This window comes from Aulostomus chinensis, chromosome 13 (genome assembly GCF_037954235.1).
Source record: "Aulostomus chinensis isolate RoL2024-O1b breed Wild chromosome 13, RoL_Achi_v1.0, whole genome shotgun sequence".
NCBI lineage: Eukaryota > Metazoa > Chordata > Actinopteri > Syngnathiformes > Aulostomidae > Aulostomus > Aulostomus chinensis.
The window spans coordinates 27,841,810-27,851,691 of NC_141332.1; the positions used below are offsets into that span (position 1 = coordinate 27,841,810).

Sequence of the window (9,882 nt, forward strand, 5' to 3'; positions counted from 1 at the left end):
TCCAACTGTTGCTACACAGACGAGATAAAGAGAAGTGATAATACGTTTCTGTCAGTCGTGCACCTACATGCGTTGCACCATCTGTTATTTCATTCCAGCCTCCCAGTGTGAATATTGATTCATTTCCATGGCAACAACACCAACATACCGGCAGGTAGCAGCTCCTAGAGGGGGAGGATGCATCTTTTTACTGGTATTTTCCCTCTTTATGCATTAATATTTGTAGTTTCCGGTGCTGATGATATGATTTGATGTGTCAGAATCATAAATCCACAGGAAGTCCCGACAGAATGTTTTGGTTTTTGGGGATGAGGACGACTTCTAATTGTTTCTCTTCTCTCATCGTCTCATGTCTTTAGAACTGTGAATCATTTCATGCATTCAGAAGCCAACGGACGCGGAAACACAGACAAATCTGGATGTGTTCAGTCATTAATGAGTCAATGAACTCATGCGAGCTTGAAAGTCACCAGGCCTGCACACGTGTGCTGGTCTTTGGTCACGTGAGGATGTACGTTCACATGTGCTGATCCATGTTCACATGCACATCTACACACGTGCAGATTTGTTTCATGGAAAACAAACTCATCTGAAAGTTTGGACCCAGATACGTTTGTCTTCATGTCATTCAAACACGTTTTTATTTCAATTCAATTTCATTTATTCATAATTTTTCCAAACCGTAACACAGGAAGTACAAAGTTTTTTTTCTCCTGTGTTCAGAGGAAAACGAGTTGTACAGTTAGTGCATTCAATACTAAAACAATGAAAAAATAGATTTGACTAAGAAGAAGAAGTGCTACATAAGGAGATGGTGAGGTAAGTCTGTCCAGGAAGAAGAAGCAGAACAAACACGTGAACTGAAATCGTGAGAGAAACAAACCAACAGTCTCCATGTTCTCACTGTCCTCATAATTTACACAGCAGATGCATAGAAGACTTTTACCAAATCCTTTTTACATAAATACCTACAATTTGTTTTCCAAAAAAAAAGACAAAGACTACCAGCGAAGTTCAGAATGGGAACCAACGGCTCCAGGATCAGCTGGTGTCTGCTGCAGCGAGCAGGACGAACGCCATCGCACAGCAACACCGACCTGTCACACCACAAACAAATATTCCTCCACGAGTCAGGATTCACAGAGCCATGCTTTTCTTTTCCCTTCAACTCAGATTTTTGTGCCAAACAGTGACATTATGATATTTTACAATAATTAATTCTGCTGATAATCTACATTTTTCTCATAATTTGCACCTAACATGGACCCATCCGCTGCCAAAAATATTCCCCCCCAAAAAACCTTTTCCCTGGTCGATAATGAGCCTTTTATATTGCTGACGACTATTCTTAGCATTTGCAACGATAAAAAATAGAGAATATCTCCAGTCTGCACCCCAAAACTGTCTTGTAACAAAGTTTATTCCACCTTTTAGTTTTTTCATTTGGGTTTTTTTTGTTTTGTTTTTTTGCGATTGACAAAATAAAACTATTTGAAGACTCTGGTTCATTCACTGAGTCCAAAGATTGTCTGGGACATTCAACCCATTGCAGGAGTTGGGAAACTGACCTGTTTGGTAAACTCTCCACACCAAGAATCGTGGGAAATGTTGTCGAAGTCAAACAAAATAGTCGGTTCTATCTTATCTTAATGCGCTGAAGTCCTGCTCGCGCTGAGGCCAAACACTTCCCTGTTGACTCTGCAGCGTGGAGGTCGAGCCATCGGTGGCAGGATGAGCAATCGATAGGCCACACAACCCACAACTACAGCAATAAACTGAGAAGAACTGAGACTTGAAGGAGAGGACGTGTCAGTCTGTCTTCAGTATATTAACATGCGTCGAGCATTTTGTCCGTCGTGCACTTATAAGTCAAGCTCATCAGTAGCTCGCGAATGTACAGCTACTGATGCCAACCACTGGGTTAGCGTTAGCGCTCCGCCACTGTGACGGAAGAAACCCGGCAGGCTAATGCAGGCGCGTAACTTTCTAACTGCTAATAACTGCAATAATCTGATGAAATTGTGAAAACTGGTGATTCAAGTTGATGCGCACACTTTGTCTCGTGGCGTTGAGTGTGTCAGTTGCATGGTAGCACCACCTGTTTCCCCTCCAGTGGGCGGGGTTTTCAGAATATGGCAGGTTACACACTGGGCCTGTTTGTTCAGTTTCTGTTACTTTGTCTTCGAGCCTCACTGACATGAACACACATCATAAATGAGAAGATACAAGTTATCAGGACAGCAGTTGGTTGTTCACTATGTATCATAGCAACACGGACGGAGTGAAGACTGACTGAGTTGCGGCGAGCGATCTCAGGACCGGTGGCTCTTCCTGACCTCTGATCATTCCCCAAAAGAAAAGCTCCCTGACTTCAGAACTTTGGCTGAAACTCCACGTCAGAGCGACTTCAACCTTCAGAACAACAATAAAATGGCCAGGAGGTGTTTGTGTCGGAGGTAAAACTGAGGACACCCCTACCAGGTGTGAACCCCAGGCAGCAGGATTCCAGGTGATGTCGTTGTCCTCTCCTAAACTGGCTAAAACTGGTTGTTGAAATATTTGTCCTGTCAGGATTTTGATGGTCAGCTGTGAAACATTAAACGGAGCCTGGAATGTGTTCAACATCACCCCCTGAATTTAAACGTTCCCTTCATCAGTAAATGTTTCCACCTCTGTTGGTTCTCTCCTGCTGGAGGAACCTCTCATTGTTCTGTTCAGCAGATTTCTGGCGAGCTGCCGCCGTCTGTTGGGGACAGATGCTCAGAGACGCGGCGCAGCAGCTCGTCCTCTCACTCGAGTCGTCTTTTATTCCAGGACGCTGGTTTCACTTGGCACCGAATCAACCATCAAGTGTTCAGTCAACAGCTGTGGTCCATCCATGGAAGCGTTGTGCGTCCTCTGAATCAGACGTGACGCTCCTCCTTCGCAGCTGGTCAAAGTTTTTGTTGTCGCTGTTGTCCGAAACAGGAAGTTGTGTTTGGGTGAGTGTGTGCTCTGGCGCGTTTTGAGTGTTTGTCCTCCATCATTGCATTTGGAGATGTGAGACAGTTACAAACCTTCTTGTCTGATAAAAATGTTCTGCCAAATGGGTCAACACATACAGAACTATATGGCGTTTTAAAACGACTGTCGTAAGGTTTATTTTACAAGACCAAGACCAGAATCATCATATCTTCTAGGGTTTAGCTGAGCATTTTGACCCAGGATTACAGGTTCAAGCCCGCGGTCGCTGAAGTGTTTCCTGCAGCTGGTTCTACTCTCACACCTGGTTCAGGTCCCCGGGGTCACATTCTTGTTACTTTGACCACAAAGCCTTTTGAATCTGGTACTTAGGTTCCCACTTTTGGTGAAAAACCAGTGTCACAGAAGTGGCTTGATTGGAGTCGCGTGCTCGGCACAGCATGAGCATCAGTGTAGGATCAGACCAAAATGCAGAGCAGACGACGGGAGCAGGGGCTAAGCTTGTCTTGTTTACGTTTACTAAGATAACCATAGTGTGTCTTCTACCCGTGGAAGTCCCACAGAGATCCGAAAACCAAATGTTGTCACGGCGGAGGCGAACACAGGACCTGACAACTATCAGTTTTTGCATCTTTACACTGACTCTGGATGTCGTGATCCAGCTCAGGTGATTGATGACATTTAAAACGACTGCTGACACACTTCTAACACACGTGTCAGAGTAGTAATACTAGTTATCAAGAGTTTAGGGAAACACTTGTATGTGAAGTCAAAACCTGACAGTGAAACCCTCTGTTTCGCTTGAATCTTGAGTGATTGATGGGCTACGGCTCAGATTCCTTCCCCTCTGTGTCACTCGCGCTGCAAAGACCCTCGCGTGGTTCTGCTGCTTTATCTAAGAGGATGTCGTTGGTTTTTTAATCTAATTTTATTTCAGGGAAATGTTTGTTTCTAACGTCTTCTCAAAATGTTCCTTCATTTCTTCCCACAGGGCTTATTCTGCTAAAGGTTTTCACCAAACCAGGCTCGGCTCTTTCAGTCTGCATCATGGGCTACTTTGTGGTGCATCGCTGCAATTTTGATATTTTGATTATTGTATCAATGACAAACACAGTTGAAAAACTGCTTGGCCTGCTTTTAAACATTTTAACTAAAATGTGACAGCCTGAGCGACGATCCGTGAACTACGCTATTTTTGCTAGTGTGCTAGCATTAGCATTAAAATTTGTTGACGTAAAAATATTTGTTCTTGTTGTTGTGGAGTGGAAAAGTGTGTGACTTCACCATTAGAGTCTCTCAGGTGTGTGTGTGTGTGTGTGTGTGTGTGTGTGTGTGTGTTTGTTGAGGTCTAGTCCTCGGTGATGATGTCTATGTCCTCGCCGCCAGCCTGCTGTGTGGCTGCTCGCCAGCGGCTAACATGCTGACTGCCCTTCCTCTTCTGCTGGGCCTCCGGAGATTCTTCCTCCAACTTTTGCCGCTTATGCTTCGTCCGACGGTTCTGAAACCAAACCTTTACCTGGACACAGAGACACACATGCCTGCTATTAGTCACAGGATCAACAGCTGACATGCCAGCTAAACGCCTACATTAGCACGCCAACTTGAGCACAATTACAATCAGGGCTGACCCAAATGCTTCGGGGCTTGACAGCTTCATTCGTTGCCGTGACAACCAACGTCCACATCAGCATTCAGTGGTGCCATGTGAGTTCGTCAGTAGAGGAACCAAGCTGGTACATTCAAATCCGTCACCAGTTCCGCGAATCACCTGGAACTGAGCCTTCACACCTGCTAGAGAGTTCTTCAGCTCATACTAGCTCAGTTAGTGCGTCTGCGTTCTATTAAACATTGACTTGGGCGAAGCCTCAATTATTCACAGGTAATTAACACCTGAGCTTCCGAGCCCAAGAAAACATATTCAGGTTTTCCTAATTAAAATAGTTGCACTGTCTTTATCTTATAGGCAGAACTTCGACAATTGTGAGCACCTGCATTCTTCTTGATTAGCGTAGCTTAGCATAAAGCCTGGATGTGGTGACAATTACCTTTACCATGTCTCAAAGTCTTCAACCACATTTATACTAACAAGGAGTAAATGGTACGAGTTCATTCCATCATAAACAGACATTTTTAGAGGAGCTGTGGTGTCACACTGGGTTTTGTGTTCTAGTCTTTATGCTAAGCTAATCTTCTCCTAGCTGTATCTCATCGTGACGCACAAACACCAAAGTTGTAACAAACTTCTCTGCCAGATCCCAGCAAACAAGCTAGAGTGAGAGTTTCTTCCGTTTTTAAAACATCTAAATCAGGCTGAACCTGCGCCTCCACATTTAAAGTAATAATCATTCCAAACATACTGTCACACCTGCAGATTTATTATGAACAATTCCATAGTTATTCCAGTAACTTTGCTGTTAGGGGTCCACTAACCCTCAGAGTAAACGACTACTATTTATGACAATAGCTCATTTTTTACTCTATTGTCTTTGCAACCTGCACCACTGCGCTTCTGTTAGCTTGCTAAAAACACACAAGCATAAACATGTGTATTTGTGTATGTCGCAGTCGCGTTGATGTGTGTGTGTGGAGCTGCATGATGGGTGACAGTAATAACAATGATGTGTGAGAGGCCCTCAGTGATTCAGTGGTAAGACATGAACCTGGCGGGGAGGAACGTTACAACATGTCGTCATCGCTGTCGATGTGAATGTGCTGACTAAACGCTCGTGTTTCACAATCTGTCGGAGTCGTAAAATATCTCTGACAGGATCCAGATCGACATGATATGATCCTGGAGTGGCTCATCAGCGCTGCCAAAAGCCCGAGGTGACACGTCAATACCAGATCCTTTCTGACGTTGGGTAATTAAGATACTGACAGTTTTCAATACAATAGGAATACGAGAGAGCCTATTTCCTGTTGGGTTCTTTCCAGAGTTAAACTGTAGCTTTTTTTTAGAGTGACTTTATCTAAACGTACAAAGAGATTAACGTCAAAACACTCCAAGCGGAGCTAAAGGATTTAAACTGGCATGACGTCCAGGTTGGCCCGTGACTACACTGCTGATCTGAAGCTAACAGATTAAAAGTCTTCTTGGGTCATTAACATTTAAGCACGGATGATTGAAAAAGCCCATACATTTTATTTATATGCTAAATTAGATTATTGGGTCAGATTTAGTCATTGCTGCAGAAACTATGTGCTTATCTTGCTTTTTTTTGTAGCATTTTCTGCCTTGCATTCTCTCATGGGTTAGCACATGGTTAGCCTAGCATAGCATGAAGAAGCCATGAGAAACACCTAGCATAGCTCTCTGAAAAATCCATGAATGCACCTAACAGCAATTCAAGTAAAACTTTATCCTAAACTTAACGAACTTATCAGTGAACTGTTGACCAGAGAGTGAACCTGAACTTATTCCCTCACGTGGCACATTTTTGATAGAATTACAAACACTTTTGTAAAACAAATTACAAACTTCATAAAACAGGTCGTAGGAAGTGGTTCAAATTACAGGCATCAGAAATGATGATATCCAAAGTGCCTCATAATCAAGTACAATTAACTTACTAATTAGTGAATGAATATTTCGTTGCTCCCCCTGAACCGTCTGCAGGCGGCGCTGAGACTCGCCACTGCACGCGGCGTGACGGCAGAGTTTTGGATGGGAGCCTAAAGTCTCTACGAGGCCCCGGATCATTGATACACAGAGAGGTGAGGTGATTAATTGCTGCGATTCCCAGCTGATTGATGGATTACTTGCTCTGTGCTCACTTGTAAAAACATCTCATAAATATCAGTAGATGATTCACATCGTTTCTCTGGCGTCAGGGCTCCTATCGCCGTGGCGACCTGATGACAAACACTGTCAATCAAGGCTGACTAACCGTCGACTCACTTCCCTGCATCATTCCTCTGGTCTGGATCAGCGCCAGCAGCCATCCACTGAAAACTGTCCGATAGGGACACCTCAGAATAAGAAGCAGCTGTCAATCACTGAGCAATGACGCCAGCAGGGCCACAGGTTCAATTCCCATGTGATCCCTCAGAGTACTTCAAAGTTATCGACACTTTTTTTTATCTTTAAGTAAAAGGACAGTAATTATTGACATCACACACTCCACTTCTTTATGAATTCTTTGAATTCATATATTAATTGACTTACATTCATTTCTGAATTAATCTCAGTTCATGTATGACTTAAATATGTTGTATATTGAAGTAGAAGACTAAATCTGATCATGAATTATTTTAAACTTTATATTAATCACTCAATCATGTTTAATCAGAATTCAATTTCAAATGCAATGAAGACATTCATCCATTGACATATTTAGTGATTCATTGTTTCTTCAGCTTCATGCATGTTTAATATGTTTAACGATATTTCCAGGTCGCCCCGCCTCCATTTCCCATCATGCCTACCTGCGTCTCAGTCAGGCACAGCCCGCTGGCCAGCTGCTTCCTCTCAGCTCCAACCACATAGTGATTCTTCTCGAAGGCTCTTTCCAGACGGAGGAGCTGCGAGGGTGAGAACGCCGTCCGGATCCTTTTGGGTTTCCTGGAGAACGGACCGTGGAGCAGCAGGTTCTCGGGACTGCTGTCGTCTCCTGAACACAACAAGCAGCCAAGCATGCTGAGACATTTCCTCTGAGAGTCAAGGGGACATCAAGTTTTGTACAAATGTTGTATGACATGACTTTTTACCGTCTTATTAAAACTGCTATAAATAACACAAGTTCTGAACATGAAAACTGAAATCTCAAATGGGCCTTTGAAGAGGAAATGAAGACCAGAACAAAACGCCCCCACAAAACTGCAGCTGGCCGTCACCCTGAGGTTGTGAGGACGTCTTTTATCATGTTTGGTGGAACCCTTTGAGTTACTTCCTGTTTTATTTTGAAATCACCTCCCTCTTCTCTCCTTGTGCGCTTTTCTTCCTCTACAAGTCTTTGACGGTGATGAGCTTCCAGTTGCTACTCACAGACTCAGGCATCCACCTTCAAACTCGTGTGAAATTGACTTATCAAGATGAAATACTTCACTTAGACAACACAAGTGTGTGTGTGTGTGTGTGTGTGTGTGTGTGTGTGTGTGTGTGTGTGTGTGTGTGTGTGTGTTTATTTGGACAAAGATGGAGGCCCACAGACCAGCGGCTGCTCAGAGGTAAACCAGCTGTCATCGGATGGTTGTGGGTGGGACATGTTCAGACTTCCAGCACTGCAGGGATTTTGCTGAAACAGCCCTGAAAAGATCGCAGGTGAAACCGACGCTAATTTGTTTGAAGGTGTTGACGTACACTGAAGTCAGTCCCGGCCAATCCGTGCTGACGATGGTGGTGAAGATGCACGTTGTGTCTCTTTGTGTCCCCATCTTTCCTGCAACATCTGTTTCATTTTTCTGACCACTTATTGAAATCACGCCGTCATTTTTCAATATGTTTACATAAAAACAAATGAATGTACGAGCACTCCTCAACTGCCGAGGCTCGGCTGAAAGGAGCCGCCACCGTCACGCAGTACTCAAAAAACTGGGTTGACTGGCGGCTTGGAGGAGGCGAGCAGAACAATGGTGGCGTGCGGCAGAAACACGGGCTCGCTTTTTATCCAGCGGCCGCTTCTATGAAGTCATATTCATATGCAAACACGTGGGCTTGCAAATGAGACGGTTGATTTCTGTTGGATGTGAAGGAACCAGAGATGAAGCTTTGATGTGACAACGGCGCTGTGGTCACGGTAGGTTGGGGGCTAAACCTCACAGGCACAGGTTCTAGAACCTCCCTCCTAGTAGAGCAGGTGTAGAACCTCCCTCCTAGAAGAGCAGGACTAGAACCTCCCTCCTAGTAGAGCAGGCGTAGAACCTCCCTCCTAGTAGAGCAGGCGTAGAACCTCCCTCCTAGAAGAGCAGGACTAGAACCTCCCTCCTAGTAGAGCAGGACTAGAACCTCCCTCCTAGAGGAGCAGGTGCAGAACCTCCCTCCTAGAGGAGCAGGACTAGAACCTCCCTCCTAGTAGAGCAGGACTAGAACCTCCCTCCTAGTAGAGCAGGTGTAGAACCTCCCTCCTAGAAGAGCAGGTGTGGAACCTCCCTCCTAGTAGAGCAGGTGTAGAACCTCCCTCCTAGTAGAGCAGGTGTAGATCCTCCCTCCTAGAAGAGCAGGACTAGAACCTCCCTCCTAGAAGAGCAGGACTAGAACCTCCCTCCTAGAAGAGCAGGACTAGAACCTCCCTCCTAGTAGAGCAGGACTAGAACCTCCCTCCTAGAGGAGCAGGTTCAGAACCTCCCTCCTAGTAGAGCAGGTGTAGAACCTCCCTCCTAGAAGAGCAGGACTAGAACCTCCCTCCTAGAAGAGCAGGACTAGAACCTCCCTCCTAGTAGAGCAGGACTAGAACCTCCCTCCTAGAGGAGCAGGTTCAGAACCTCCCTCCTAGTAGAGCAGGTGTAGAACCTCCCTCCTAGAAGAGCAGGGCTAGAACCTCCCTCCTAGAAGAGCAGGACTAGAACCTCCCTCCAAGAAGAGCAGGACTAGAACCTCCCTCCTAGAAGAGCAGGACTAGAACCTCCCTCCAAGAAGAGCAGGACTAGAACCTCCTCCTAGTAGAGCAGGACTAGAACCTCCCTCCTAGAGGAGCAGGTTCAGAACCTCCCTCCTAGTAGAGCAGGACTAGAACCTCCCTCCAAGAAGAGCAGGACTAGAACCTCCCTCCTAGTAGAGCAGGACTAGAACCTCCCTCCTAGTAGAGCAGGACTAGAACCTCCCTCCTAGAGGAGCAGGTGTCCTCTGCTCCCCTGAGGTGTCTCACCATGAACAAAAAGGTCAAAGGTGTTTCTCAGCTTCAGCATCGTGACCTTTAATTTGAAGCCTCCAATGAACGTCAGTTAGAAGGTTGAAAGCTTTCAGACCACATGGTGGAGGGTAAA

The 9,882-nt window shown here is 45.2% G+C and overlaps 1 protein-coding gene across 1 annotated transcript in view; it reads right to left on the minus strand.

The window, feature by feature from the left end:
• Window positions 1-663: 663 nt before the first annotated feature.
• The window catches only part of emx3 (empty spiracles homeobox 3), an 18,930-nt gene continuing 9,711 nt past the window's right edge, over window positions 664-9,882 (minus strand). Inside the window, exons 2-3 of the mRNA XM_086222384.1 lie at window positions 7,387-7,571; window positions 664-4,477 (exon numbers count right to left, since the gene is read on the minus strand). Coding sequence (XP_086078510.1) covers window positions 4,310-4,477; window positions 7,387-7,571 — 353 coding nt within the window. The 3' untranslated portion in view covers window positions 664-4,309. The remainder of the gene's footprint in view (window positions 4,478-7,386; window positions 7,572-9,882) is intronic.